This window comes from Pinus tabuliformis, chromosome 6, assembly GCF_031772625.1.
Source record: "Pinus tabuliformis cultivar Carrire ecotype Pingquan chromosome 6, CPIR1, whole genome shotgun sequence".
Classification (NCBI taxonomy): domain Eukaryota; kingdom Viridiplantae; phylum Streptophyta; class Pinopsida; order Pinales; family Pinaceae; genus Pinus; species Pinus tabuliformis.
In genome coordinates this window covers 1,872,265,209-1,872,281,034 of record NC_142292.1, presented here as the reverse complement: position 1 = coordinate 1,872,281,034, position 15,826 = coordinate 1,872,265,209, and the positions used below count along the sequence as shown (strand labels likewise).

At 38.2% G+C, this 15,826-nt stretch overlaps 2 protein-coding genes across 4 annotated transcripts in view; both read left to right on the top strand.

Annotated features, from left to right (window-relative positions):
• Positions 1-2,788: 2,788 nt before the first annotated feature.
• Positions 2,789-15,826, top strand: part of LOC149266617 (nucleotide pyrophosphatase/phosphodiesterase-like) — a 409,817-nt gene continuing 396,779 nt past the window's right edge. The window contains exon 1 of one of the 3 annotated variants that reach the window (XM_089430764.1): positions 2,789-2,944. The gene's annotated coding sequence lies outside the window, so the exon portion shown is untranslated. Of the gene's footprint in view, positions 2,945-3,316; positions 3,435-15,826 lie in introns of those variants that run through there. The other 2 variants (XM_089430774.1, XM_089430769.1) reach the window with 2 other exon arrangements.
• LOC149266618 (uncharacterized) lies at positions 3,447-4,507 on the top strand. Its single transcript, XM_089430784.1, has 2 exons — positions 3,447-3,994; positions 4,230-4,507. The coding sequence occupies exons 1-2, from the start codon at positions 3,611-3,613 to the stop codon at positions 4,278-4,280; spliced, it is 435 nt and encodes a 144-aa protein (XP_089286910.1). The 5' UTR covers positions 3,447-3,610; the 3' UTR covers positions 4,281-4,507.

Sequence of the window (15,826 nt, the reverse complement as noted above, 5' to 3'; positions counted from 1 at the left end):
ATCCATTGATTAATTAATCTTAATTGCTTAATTAAGTCTATTCCAACTTATCTATTAATACTTGATAAAATCTACCTCCATTACTTAAAAACATTAAGGGTTACAATTTATTATAAATTGTAACCCTTAATGTTTTTAAGACAAGTAGAGAAAATCATCTACATCTTTTTTAGCTATTTGAAAAGTCATCTAGTGAAATTTTCTTCTTCCTTTTTAAATATTTACATTCATCTAGATTAATCTTAATTTCTTAATTAGGTCTATCCAATTAGAAAAGCTAGTTTTTTCATGAAAAACCAGATTGTAATGAATTCCTATTTTTACTATTATTCAAGAAAACTCACTGGTAATGAATTCCCTTTAACCTAGAATTTTGTCTGTCTCTTGCATTATTTGGTAAATTATAATATTTCGTTTTAATTTTTTTTTTTAAATAGTAATATTTGACTTTAATGTTTTGATTACAAGGTGCGTTACCAACTTAACTCCATATGACAAAGAAAAAACCCCAGTTTTGATAGAGGTGAAAATGTAAAAACAAAAACGTAGAAAAAACATAAAATGAGTAATCGAAATCAAACCTAGAATCAATCACAGTTCTTTGACACCAAAATCCTTTCCCACAAATATTATTTCCCACTTCGCACAGCTCTTGAAATCTTTTCTCTCAAATATTATTTCACACTTCGCACTGTCACCAAATGCTTCCTCACAAATAGAATTTGACACTTTGTTTTTGTGTTAAATTTATATAGTTAGGAGAGACGTCGACATTAGATTAATTAGATTAAATTTTACACATTACGTTTACATTTACATTTACATTTACATGTTTATGTTTTTACATGAGATCTACCCCATACGTTTACATTTACGTTTACATGTTTAGATTAAATTTTACACATTACGTTTACATTTACATTTACATTTACATGTTTATGTTTTTACAGGAGATCTACCCCATACGTTTACATTTACGTTTACATGTTTACGTTTTTACGTGAGATCTACCTCCATACTGGGCTTTACATTTACGTTTACATTTACATGTTTACATTTTATGAGAGATCTATCCCCATACTAGGTTGTAAAAGATATTAACATATTTTTATATAAATGGAGAAGTTTTCACATGATTTTTTTGTTCCTCCAATACTTAATAAGTATAGGGTTAATATAAATATAAACTATTTTTAATTATAATCCATGCTCTCATGAATTTGTACACCCTTGGCTATCTAACATGGAAATGGAACTCTGTGGTTGTCTCACATAAGGGATATCAATTTTGGAGCTCATAAAGTTCTCAAATTAACTAGATTTGATTTGTTAGAGGATCTAAAAGGAATAATAATGACAATTATGGTAATTATTTGTATTTCAATGGTAGTCTTGAGAGGTAAATTTAAAATCCTATAATGAAGCATTGATTTGTTGAGGCTCTTTTATAAGATGAAGTAGTTTAACAATAACAAACCTTAGAGCCTGGTTGATTGCCTTGACAAAGACCATGGTTTTGGTGTTGGTCAGGCAAGGGCCTAGTCTAGAGCATTGCTTAATGAGGGAAGGTTGTGATTATGCTCATATTACATATGTGAAGGTATGGACTTTGCAAGTCTTACTTATGCAAAGGCAGAGTCCTTACTTGACTAGCACTTGCTAAGGTAAGATTAAGGCCTAGTCTCATGTGAGCAAAGTTTGATGTATTCATTTTGTTGATGGTTAAATTTTCCAAATTCTTGTTTTACATATATATGTAGTTATCTCAATATAATATCTATGACAACTATGCTTTTGGAATTCCTAAGGTTTAGGTGAAGTGTTCACTTATTCCTTCTCAAGCCTTTGTTAGAAAAGTTGGTTTTCATTGGTCAACCTTGTTAAATTTAATTCAAAATCGTCATGTTAGTCTTGATTGGAAGGTAAACCCTACTCAATTTTTGTTTTATAATGTCTCACTAGGTTGAGTCTCATTGAAAATTCAAACATCCTTAATAAATTAAAGGCCTAGCTAAGTTAATCTTATTGAATTGAATATTGTCTAACCTAATTGAAAGGAGTTTCACTATATCGTAAGGATTGATATAATAAAACTGTTTTAAGCCAAACCTTTTACTTATTGATATACTCATCACCTATCAAACAAAACACTTGTAACAAAGGTTCATAGCGAACCAACAAATCACTTTAAAAATGGCTTGATAACAGTAGGTTTACTCAAAATAACTTAATGATAATAAATTAAGTCACAATGTACTATAACAAATGCACTCTATTTGATTGAGCACTATCAATGTCCAAAAAATCATTGCTCATATCTAATGTTAAACTCACATAATTAAATCAAATACTTTAACAAAAATTCACTACTAACTATACTCATAAATCACTTTAAAAATACTTTAACAAAAATTCACTACTAACTTTACTGATAATCACTTTAAAAATACTCAATAATAACGCACTATAACATACAAACAACATCAAAATGTAATCATGTATCAACCATCTCATGTCAATGAAACCAATGCTCAAGAAAACAAAACTCTTATTCAAGCATTCGACTCAATAACTTATCAAGCCAAATACTTTATAATAAAATGATTAAGGAACATCAAACTACTAAAATAAGTTAACATTACCCACCCTTCTAACAAGTGTTTGACCTTTCGTTATATTTCTACGCTTCTATGCACGTTGTTTGACTTTGACTGGAACGCACGCTGTTACGGAACTCCATACAACACTGAATATACCCTATTTAACCGAATATATAACAATAATTGGAATAGAATATTTACCCGAATATTAATGTTTGTGATTGCTCGACATCATTTTGCAAATCAGAATTCCAAAAGTTATTTTCTATGATCGACACTGTCAGCTTTTGAGTTTCATGGTCCTGTTTTGCATTGGGCCATCATAGATCTTGATAATTTACCAGGTAAGCAGCTTTATCTGCTCTTCCTAGTTTTCATTTATTGGGAATTCACGTTACATATGCCTCTGATTGAGCTAATTGTGCGTATAATTCTGTAGCGTTTTGTTTGTTATCGAGATTAACAAATTCAGTAGAGTGTAGACTGTGTTATACTTTTGTCATGACGTTACATTCGCAGGGTTGCAGCAGGCGATTGATACACGGCCCCATTTAAACGAAACAAAAATAATATCTTAGAAAGAAAACTATTCCTGGCCTCCAGGGGGTCGTCTCAGTTTCATGAGCTAAAATATTTAATATAGAGCGGCGCCGTAAGCCTATCAGGGGAAACTGAAAAATAAAACTAGATAGTACTACTTAGTATAGTACTACTTAGACTAAGAGCTAATCTGTTTGTCAGCAAATCCATACATTCATGATCTGTTTAACAGTCCATATGCCAGAAAACAAGCGGGGAACACCATGAGGACGCCAAGGAGGTTGATTTGAGCCGGTGAGATGCCAATCCCTTCCAACTGAAAAGGGGGAGCTGGCGCCTGTTACTGCCATTGTAATCATGTGATAACTAAAAAATTCAAGATGAACTACCTGTACATATGGAGTCTTTAACTGAAATGCCAGACCAGGGATCTGGCAAGGTATCTATGTCATTGGCAAGAAATTCAACCTATGGAGCTGTATGTGGAGTTGCAGCGATGCACAGGCACTGTGGGGGATCGAACTCAAGACCAGCTGCATGTGGATATTGGTACTCAATATCACTGGGCACTGTGGGGGATCGAACTAAAGACCAGCTGCATGTTCATATTGATACTCAATATTACCTCTCCCTTGTGTCTTCCACTGAATTTTCCGCAGCCAGCCTTCGCATTCTCTGCCCCCCTCTCGAGTCAACGCCCTCGTTACCAGCCAAGTCAGCCATGGCAACTGAAAGGCTGTAATCTCGGCAAAGTAGCTCTTCACAGTCCAATTTCAGTGGGTAGGGGACCATGTTCTGCCACCCGATTTCAAGATAAGCTGTTTCTTATTCCTCCTCCGCATGCGTATTGGCAGGTTTGTCTGTAATCGAAATTCCTGATAGGTAGATATGCGTAAATGCTAGAGACCTGAAAAGTTTAATTAAACTATAGGCTGTTTTTAGGGCTGGGGACAATCTCCAATTCCTTAGTTGAGGGGGGCCAGTCCCTCCACCGCACATGTTATGGCAAATTTATCAGCAATCTGATCGGTAGATATGCGTAAATTTTAGAGCCTTGAAAAGTTTAACTAAATAATATGCTGTTTTCAGGGCCGGGAACTATCTCCAATTCCTTGGTCGAGGGGGGTCAGTCTCTTCTGATAACAATCTGTTCAACATGCCAGTGACCAACTCAGAATCTTCATCCGCTATTAGCTCAGTGATCCATAATTGTACTGCGTAATGGTGACGGCTACTCTCTGCTGCCTGGGGTTCTGCTGAATTGTTAGTGTCATAGCCAATATTGGTAGCGCAAGGAAAACTGGAGCGCCTTATGATCCCTTATGATGCCTCCGGCGCCAGCTTTTCTTGGATTCTCTCCATCAAAATCAAGGTTAAACAAAGGAGGAGATGGCCGAAACCATTTTATTGGACTGGGCCTTCTTGCTTGTTTGGATACAGGGAAAGAATGAATTGTAGATAGATTAATTCCCCCATCCTTCAAGGATCCTCTGTTCACCTCCAGGGATTCTCCTAACTTCTTCAGCCCAACCTCAGGCTTTAATCTCTCCTACATTACGCTCAATTGTTTTCCATACCACATCCATTGAGTGGCCCAGGCATTGGTCTTATGTCATACCATTATTTGTTTATGAGGTATGTAGAATTGATATGGATAAAGGGTCTGCATAATTACTAGAAAGGGTAATGACATGATGCATATTAAATCTTGAGATGAATTGCATTAGGGTTTTGCAGCACTTTACATGGTAAGAATTTAGGGTTCGTATATCTTACATTTTTGAAGGTTTTTAGTATCTAGGGTTCATAAACACTAGATGGTACTTGGATTGAAAAATCCTAGAATAGTGAAAACCCTAACCCTAATTGGTTGTTCCCTCTAAGGAAACCCTAGCTCTTGACATCTAGGGTTTGCAAATCTAATTTTGAAAGAATAATCTAGGGTATATGGTAAAACCCTAGCAAGGGTTGAATTGAATAAACCCTAGGGCTTGAAAGTTGAAACCCTAGGGCTAATGTTTCTGCTAAAACCCTAATAAGGGTTAGATCAAGAAATATAGGGTTTGTAACTAGAACCTTAGAAGTTCACCTTTTGAGAAACCATGGAAACCCTAGATTAACAGAATTGACATCATGCTCTTGTCTTTGTATATTTTGCTTGGTTGTACTTGTCAGTGAAAATTGCAGGTACATAATAAAGGAAGCAAAATGAAAAGGATGGAAGAATAATGTGAAAATTCTGAAGTTTGGAATCCTACTGTAGCAACTGATATTATCTCTTCTATTTAAATAAATTAGACAAATTGTTTGCAGTTTCTTACGGCAAATATTGAAATAAATACACTGCAACCTTCACAAATTAAACACCGTGGAAAAATAAATGTAAGGAAAGTTATAGAAATGCTAGCACACATATAAGCACATTAACACAATTATTTTTGGACAGTCGTCCCTGGAAAAACCCAATGCGGGAAAACCGGTGCAACAGATGAGGGTTTCTTAATTAATCTTCGACAATAATTCATGTACAAGATATCAGACAACAAAAATAGAGAAAGAAACACTGAGAGAAATTTAGCAATGAATTTCTCACTCTCCACAGCGATTCTTTGACCCCGAAACGAATCCTCTGCCCTTATGCTGGTTTCACTGCGTCATCCTCTGCGCGTGCCCTGATGAACTACGTCCTCTCTCACGATGGCCCTTTCAGAATTTATCTTGCACTCTCAGACTATTGTTGATGCCCTCTCTCTCTCTCACTTGCAAGTCACCGTTTGGCTCTATCTTCTCTTGTTGAACTTCAACCACTGAGAAAATCGATTTGTTTGGGCAACTGAGTATCTGCATTGGTGTGTGTTCTCTGAGCCCCATCGAGTTTCTTCTTATAATCTCTCGTTGAGACATCAACAACCAAGATTAAAACATAATCGATGGCTAAGATTAACTAGAACTCGATCCATGTCTTCTTCTAGAAGATTCTCACCATGACTTAATTAATACTCTTTAATTAATCAATTTTCCTAAGTTTAGACTTAGGCACCATTAAAAAAAAGAATAATTATTTTAATTAAGTTGTCTCTAGGTGAAATTTCCAAAAACGATTTCTGGGTTTTGGAGAATACATGTATTCTAGTCTCTCCACCAAATTTCGTGGCTAGATCACATCCGATGCTACAAAAACTAACGCTCCCTCTTAGCGAGGAATGTGTTATAGCGCTGCAACCCACTGAAGCAACACCCTGATCCTGCACCACCTCTTGTCACGCTGCTGATGTCTGGCTGCTCTGCCCATCAACTACTACGCAACTCTGATATGCGCTGCATCTGTGCTGCTGCTGACCCTGCTGTACTGTTGTCAACTACTGCATCTGCACTACAACTCCCTCTCATTTGCTGCTGCTGCAACTGAGAATCCATCTATTTTTGCTACTGAAACGGGTTCTCCACCATACCCATCTGTTCCCTGAACTGGATGAACTTAGCTCTCCCTAGAGCTTTCGTGAGTATGTCTGCTACTTGATCACCTGTGGGAACATACTGCAACTGGACTGCCCCACGTTGAACACAATCTCTGATGAAATGACATCTGATATCAATGTGCTTCGACCTATCATGAAATACTGGATTCTTAGAGAGTTTTATACAACTCTGATTATCACAGTAAACATTGGTCGCTCCCATTTTCTTCCTGAACAAACTCACTAGCAGTTTCCTAAGCCATATGGCTTCACATGTAGCCGTGCTGGCCGCCATATATTCTGCTTCTGCTGAGCTCAGTGCTACTGACTTCTGCTTCCTACTGCACCAAGAGACCATCCTTGATCCAACGCTGAAGCAGTACCCAGAGGTACTTTTCCTATCCATTGAACTACCTGCCCAATCTGCATCTGTGAATCCGCTCAATCTGACGTCATCTCCTCGAGTATATTTCAACCCGAGCTTGATTGTTCCATGCACATACCTGAGAATGTGCCTAGTTGTTGCCCAATGTACCCTTTTCAGTTCCACCATGAACTGACTAAGGGTATTGATAGCGAAGCAAATGTCTGGCCTAGTGTTGACCAGATACATGAGTGACCCAATTAGCTATCTGTACAAGGTGGGGTCAACTTCCTTGTCCCCTGATGCATCTATCTTTTTCCAGTTGGTAATCATTGGTGTTACCATGGGTCTGCAATCTTGCATTCTGAATCTCTTTAGAATTTTTGTAGCATATCTCCCTTGCCCAAGGAAGATCTCTCCATTCTTCTGCTATACTTCCGATCTTAGAAAATAGTGCATAAACCCCATATCCTTCATGTCGAATTCTGCTGCAAGATTTCTTTGGCAGTCCTTTATGAGCCTTGATGATCTTGTCAAAAATAGATCATCTACATATAAAATCGGAATAAGAGGCTCATTGTCCACCATCAGATAGAAGAGATTTGGATCTGCATCACTCTTGATGAATCCCAAATGCTGCAAGTAACTGTTAATCTGACCATACCACGCCCTAGTTCCCTGCTTGAGCCCATATAGGGTTTTCTTCAATATGCATACATGAGTGCGCTTCTCACGAGTTTCGAAGCCTTTAGGTTGCTCTATGTACACCTCTTCTTCTATCACCCCGTTTAAGAATGTCATTTTGACGTCCATCTAGTGAATTTCCCATCCCATCTACACTACGAGGGATATGATGGTATATCTGGCAACTGGGGCGAAGGTCTCCTTCTCAACCCTGATTTTACTGCTGCAAAATGCTACCTCCTAGCTAGAAATCTTCCCTGCAAAAGAATTATTGTTTCTCCCTCTGCCTCTGACAATTTTTGATCTGGAGAGGTTACTTTCTTTGTTGACTCCCTCAGAGAAGGAAAATTCTCCACAAAAATTGGCTTTCTGGCTAAGTGGACTGCGCAACTCCTGGGGTTTCGAGCAGCTGCTGACGCAGTGCTTCGAAGCTCCTTCTTCTTACCTGCAGCTGAGATTTCCCTGCCTCTATCTGTGCTCTGATACCATGTGAAAATTCCGAAGTCTGGAATCCTACTGCAGCAACTGATATTATCTCTTCTATTTGTTAAATAAATTAAACAAATTATTTGCAGTTTCTTACGGCAAATATCGAAATAAATACATTGCAACCTTCACAAGTTAAATACTGCGGAAAAATAAATGCAAGGAAAATTATAGAAATGCTAGCACACATATAAGCACATTAACACAGTTATTTTTGGACAATCGTCCTTGGAAAAACCCAATGCGGGAAAATCGGTGCAACAGATGAGGGTTTCTTTATTAATCTTCAACAGTAATTCATGTACAAGATATCAGACAACAAAAATAGAGAAAGAAACACTAAGAGAAATTTAGCAATAAATTTCTCACTCTCCACAGTGATTCTCTGACCTCGAAACAGACCCTCTGCCCTTACGCTGGTCTCACTACATCATCCTCTGCGCAGTGCCCTGATGAACTGCGTCCTCTCTCACGCTGGCCCTTCCAGAATTTATCCTGCACTCTCGGACTACTGCTGATGCCCTCTCTCTCTCACCTACAACTCACCCTTTGGCTCTATCTTCTCTTGTTGAACTTCAGCCACTGAGAAAATCGATTTGCCTGGGCAACTGAGTATCTACACTGGTGTGTGTTCTCCAAGCCCCATTGAGTTTCTTCTTATAATCTCTCGTTGAGACATCAACGGCCAAGATTAAAACATAATCGATGGCTAAGATTAACTAGAACTCGATCCATGTCTTCTTCTAGAAGATTCTCACCATGACTTAATTAATACCCTTTAATTAATCAGTTTTCCTAAGCCTAGACTTAGGCAAAAAAAATTAATTATTTTAATTAAGTCGTCTCTGGGTGAAATTTCCAAAAACGATTTATGGGTTTTTTGAGAATACATGTAATCTAGCCTCTCCACCAAATTTCGTGGCTAAATCACATCTGATGTTGCAAAAACTAACAAATAAAACAAACAACAATCATGCTTGTTGATGACTCCTTAATGATGAGCATGATGGAAAGAGGGAATTGTAAGGACCTTGATGAACAAACATGCATATTTTCAATTTTGAGGGTTCATATGTTCTTTCGTTGTGAAGGAAAATGTGTTTTGTAATGCTCCATATATTATTAACAAACGAGGTTTATGTTATGCAGGTCAGGCGTTGTACTATGGAACAAAATCCATCATGTGTGCATAGTATACCGAAAATCTATGATGTTGAAGCCTCCAACTAACGAGTGCATTCTAGAATACATTGATGAATCAGAACCCTGTTGCAATATGAAGATAAAGCATGCAAAGGAATGTTGACTTCAGAGGGAGCATGTAGCAAAATTTGACATGACACTCTGACTAGCGGACATGATAAGTTGGCAACTTTGATATTAATGATTTGCTTGGGATGTAACTTGGCTCCCTAGTAGGTTATGCTGCTAAAGCATATGAAAAGGCTGGAAGGAAGTGATGATACTAATCAACATCTGATATGATCTCTTGAAGCAGGGTTGTGGGGGAGCGGCTCCCCCCCCCTTGAACCTGCTCTCGAATCGCGCTCCCTTTGGGAGCAACTCGGGAGCGACCAGGGAGCGTGCTCTCGAAATCGCTTCCGCATGGGAGCGAAATTTTCGCTCCCTAGCCTTTTTTGCATTTTTTTTGTAGTAACATTCCAAATGCAATTTCTTTTCAAAGAAATAAATAATTTTTTAGTGGGGCAGCCTAATTATCAAGCCTATGGCCCTAGTATTGATACACGATTCATGGGAATGTTAAATTCTTAAAGTAAAATTTGTCCTTTTACTTAAATTTTTAATATTACCATGAAATGACTCAGGATGTTTGAGAGTGGTTCCGACCTCATTGGATTTCATATGGAGAAAGTAGAATTTTAAATCTCATTCAAAATCTAGCAGACTTATCAGTTTTTCAGAATTTCAAGATTGGGGGGATTGCAATGTTTCCATTGGATTTTGTCATGTATTAGGGTATGGAACTCGTATTTAATGAAGAGCATCAATCCCTCTATGTACCTTGATGTTAGTGACATTGGTTGTCGAACTCCTCTATCATGACCCTACTAAAAATGTAACCATCACTCGAACAAAATCTTTACTTGACATGCTATGTTTTTTCTATCTTATGTTAATGAGGGTGATATTAATGACAAAGATCTTGATTTTCCAACAAGACTAAAAAATTAGACATTTCTCGCGGCGGGAAGAGGCCCAAGCATTAGCAATAGATAATATATTTACTTGTCTTTTCTAGTTTCTAGTAGTTTTTATAACTGTTGACTCTTTCATATTTATTATGATATTTTTTGTAAACAATATATGACAATTTAAGTTTGAAGTTTGAAGTTGGCAATTATAACTCATTGGTAATGAATTATGAATATGATGCTTTGTGAAAGTTGAAAGTTGTTTCATTTCATTATTGTTAGATATTATTTGTTGTAATGGTTACACTTAGCTTACAAGTACAACTTTGGTGATCAATAATGATAAATGTTATTTATTGAATTTTGAAAGCTTGAAACTTTAAGATTAAGGAATCATGATTCATGAGCCTCAATATGTTGTATGTTACTAACTTGTGGACGTGGTTGATGAAGATTATAACTTCTAGATGATTGTTGTTATATGGTTTAATCTATGCCTTTTTATGTTTTTTTATATCTAATTCATCATTCTACATGTTTTTGTTGACATATATGCATCAAAATATAAAAAATACATATATTATATAAAAAACGCTCTGGGATTCACTCCCAAATTGAGAGCTTCTGTAAATGTTGCTCCAGCTCCCATTTTCGCTCCGGCTCCCCGTTTTCGCTCCCGCTCCCAAGTAACCTTGTCTTGAAGGAAGTAAGCAATGACAAACTCAAGTAAGGAATTTGATGGACATGATAATGAACCTGACCGATTTGCTCATTCCATAAACATGTTGATCAATGATTGTTAAAATTGGCAATTAGGGCCAAACTCCATGTGGGTCACCTTATTTATGGCAGCTGATTTTTTTCCCTAGATTCCTCTTGTCGAGAGGTGTAGGATCTAAAGATCATCCGATTCCGACAAGTATTTATGGAGATATGAATTTATTTGTATTTACTTGACAAATTTTCAAGGTCGGCCAGCAGCTAAATGTGTGGCACACATGCCCAACAAATCATATAAGTACAAGTGAACTTGATTCATTATCAACTCATCTCATCTCAACTCATCTTCTCTCTCCTCATCTTATAGGGCAAGCAAAGGAGCAGCTTCTCTCACATGTGCAAGAAGGACGAATTAGGACAGCGTTGACATTTCTAGGGCTGCGTTGACCAAATGCTGGGTTGTTTTATGGAGCGTTGACCAAGGGAAGACCTGCACTGATTTTTTAGGGGCTGCGTTGACCTGAAAGTTGACTAGCGTTGACTGCTTAGGGCTAACCGCAGATTGCTGAACTTTGAATGCTGTTTTCACTGAGTATTGTGGACTGTTTTGGGTTGCTGAAGATAGCTGTTGAAGACCAAGTTCTTCAAGTTGACTAGAAGTCAATCCGGGGCTGTTTTGACCAAGTTTGACTTTGCTGATTTAGGGTTTGCTGCTGCTGTTATAAAATTACAGAATTCTGAATTGTACTATTTCTCTCTGCTGAACTATTGAAGATTAAAGAAGAATTGATCAAAGGGTTTCCCCGCATTGGGGTTTGTCCCTGGCTAGTCGCCACATCTTGTGTCTCTTGTCTTGGCTTGTTTTCTATCGATCGTTTAATGTTCTATCTGCACTTTACTTAATGTTCTAACGTTCTATGTGCTTGCTAAATAGTGGCTAATAAAAAGATTTGAAGTAAACTGCTCTAAGCATAGAACATACCATAATTTAACATGGTATCAGCGCTGAGGTGAAGAGAAAGCCCAAGCAAGAGCAAGAGCTAGAGCAATCACCAAAGGTTGTTGAAGCAATCTTAAAGAAGTCATGGGGTCCTCAGCGCACTTCCCTGCTGACAAACTCCGTGAGCAATGTTTTAAAACTCGGACTCCGACACCAACTCGGCCAAGGGTCGACTTCGAATCCGACTTCGACTCGGTATCAACTCAGCTGGCTCGATTTCAATGACTCGGTCGTTGTAAAAAATACATTAAATATTTTTTTTTTTATAAAAACCATAATTTTAAAGATTTTCATTCATGTTTCCAAACACACAGCATTAGAATATAGATAGAAGACAACATATGATCAAAGTAGGCTCATGTATATATCCATTATATCAAAATGGCACCCAGTGCACTGTCCAATACATACATGATGATGATATAGAGAATCGAGATCAAAACAAAAACACATAACAAATGATGCAAGATATTCTGATTATTAGAACACGGAAAATTCAATCCAGAAATTTGCACAGTAAGGATGAAATTGCTTTTTTTTATTAAGTAGTGTCAGTTTGTTCATCCACTTCAAGTGGCTTTATTAACTTACCCTTAATCTCCATGTTCTATTTTTGATGTCCGGTTAATCCTTGAAATCTGTTTTGGAGGAAAATGAGGATGCATAGAGAAAAACATTTCTGTGCATTGGACATAAACTGTGCCTATTGCATGATGCATCACAGAAGTGGAAGCCACATTATTCTATAAAACTTAGGCATTGTTGATGATATTTCATGGATCAGAACAACTATTGTAAAAGGTGTGGTGAGAAGGAGAAAATGAACAAATTAGTGGATTTATAATTATGTTAATTTGTACTTCATCGAACGGAGAGATTCTTCTATTACTGTAATTATGTTTGTATCTAAATTTCCTTTAGGCTTAAAATTGACACCTTTGTGTTAATACTTTTCAAAAGAGATGTGAAAGGTCGTGGTCTTTGTGAGGTCAGTGGGATTTAGTGATGTGCTATATGCAGCTAGTCAACTGACACTTCTGCAGCAAATATTGCAACTAACACTTCTGCAGCAAATATTGATGTCCGAGTTGTGTTTTAGAAACTATACATTTTGCAAGGTGAAACTCAGTTTTCTATGGGATTCAATTTCCGATTCTATAGGCTCCTAGTCTATCATTTGTGATTCAAATAGCTAATAATTAGAAAGTTCGTTTGCATGTTAAAATGTCACAGTGAATTCAGTTTTCGAGAGAACATTGAATCTTTTAATTGATGATACTTAAATTATTCCAGGCAATTCATCCGTAGCCTGGGCCTTTTTTTCTAACCCGACTGAGTTAATGCTGGCTCAGCCGAGCCGGTCGGGTTAATACTGAGCCGGCCGAGTTGTTAGAAAACTTGGCCGGCTCAGTATTAACCCGGCCGGCTGAACCGAATCCAAGGCCGAGTCAATTTTTTTTGGCCTGGCTCGGACCAACTCGGCCGAGTCGGTTCCGAGCCGGCCGGTTTTGAAAACAGTGTCCATGAGAAGTCTGACTATCATGGATGGAAGATGTCTCTCGATCTGACATTAGAAGAGCAGGAAGTATAGGACCATGTGAGAGGCAGAATTGTTGAGCTTCCATCAAATGCATCCGTTGCTGCAAAGAACAAGTGGACCAGGGGAGAAGTCAAAGCAAAGAAGATCATCCGGGACTCTATCGACAAGCGCCTGGTAGCCTATGTTTCCGAGCTGACCACCTCCAAGGAAATCTACAATAGACTAGTGAGTTTATTTATATTTAATGATGCAAATCAAGTTTTGTTCCTTAGAAATAAGCTGAAGGAAATTAAGAAGGGCAAAGATGAGAGTATGCAAGCATATTTCTTAAGGATTACCGAGATCAAGAATGATCTCTTATCTATTAGGGAAGTAGTCCCTGACAGGGAAATGACTATCACAACTCTCGGAGGGCTGCCACATGAATGGTATACATTCAGGACTACTCTTCTCAACAATAATGTAATTCCTGGATTTGAGGAATTGATGGCAAGATGCGTTCAAGAAGAAACAAGGATGGAAGAGCAAGAAATGCCCACACTTAAAGGCAATCCCTCTTCCTTTTCTTCTCATGGTAAAAGAAGAAACCATTCCGGGGCTAAATCCAAAGGAAAGGCAGGACTGAAAGGTGGAAGAAAAGGACAATGTTACAATTGCAACAAAATGGGCCACTATGCGAGGGAGTGCCCTGATAAAAGGGACTCACATCATGACGATGGTCAAAATCACTCTCAAGGCAATCAAAGGGATGGCAAGTCCAATGGCAGAGGTAAAAGAAATGCTAGAAATCAGGGAAGAGGTCAACCCTTCAAGAAAGTAAGAAACTCCAGGTATGAATTTAACGTTGTTAACAATAAGCAAGATGAATATTATCTACCAGCGGCCCTCTCTACTACTGCTCTCCCGGACTTGTTGGGAAATTGGCTTATTGATAGTGGTGCCTCAGGGCACTTCACTGGTTACAAAGAAGCTCTCTCTAATTTGATAGAGAAGGAGACCAACCTGGAAATTGTTCTTGGGGACAACTCAAAATATCCTGTGAAAGGCATAGGGAATGTCACTCTTCAATTGAATCAGAGAAATACAACTCATTTACAAGAAGTCGTATATGTACTTGATCTCAAAAAGAACCTGGTGTGGCAGAAAGGAAGAATTGTACGACTGTGGAAGCTGTCTGTGCTATGCTCCATGATCAAAGACTTCCGAAGTGTCTATGAGCCGAAGCTGCTAATACCACCGTATATGTGCAAAACCAATGCCCTCATCAAGCATTGGGTTCCAAGACTCCAGAAGAAATGTTCACTGGTAAGAAACCTGATGTATCTCATTTTAGAATTCTTGGAAGTCCTATATATTTTCATGTGCCAAAAGAGAAGAGGAATAAATTGGGTGCATCTGGAAAGAAAGGAATCTTTGTGGGCTATAGTGAAAATACTAAGGGCTGTATATTTTCATGTGCCGAAAGAGAAAAGGAATAAATTGGGTGCATCTGGAAAGAAAGGAATCTTCGTGGGCTATAGTGAAAATACTAAGGGCTATAGAATCTATGTGGCTGGTCAAAGGGAAGTTGAGATTAGCCATGATGTCACCTTTGACGAAGATATGGCTCTTAGCAAAGTTGACAATCTTCCTACTCTAAGGGAATCTAAAGAAGCTGACACCAGGAAACCGGAGGAAAAGGAAGATGAGACGATGCCCGATGTGGAAGAACCTATGGATCCTATTGATCCCCCTCCGCAAGAGCCTTCCTCTTCTAGGAAGAGGCCTTCATGGCTTGGGGGGGACACTTGATGATGCTGAAGGACACATTGCACCTAGAGGGACTTTTCGGGAAAGTAAGAAGCCGGCCAAGTATCAGGGATACTTGACCATCATGAGCACGATCATCCAAAATGAGCCTTCATCATTTGTAGAAGCTGTCAAGCATCAAGTCTGGAAGGATGCTATGACTGAGGAATATGAGTCCATCATGAAAAATGATGTCTGGGATGTGGTCCCCAGACCCCAGGACAAAGCCGTTGTCACTTCGAAATGGATTTACAAGATAAAGCATGGAGCTAATGGAAGCGCTGAAAAGTATAAGGCTCGTTTTGTCACTCGTGGCTTCTCTTAGAAGGAAGGTATACTTTATGACGAGATATTTGCACCTGTTGCTCGATACACCACCATCCGCTTGATCATAGCCCTTGCCGCTTCGCAAGGATGGAACCTACATCAGATGGATGTCAAGATTGCATTCTTGCATGGTTCGATCAAAGAGGAAGTCTATGTGGAACAACCC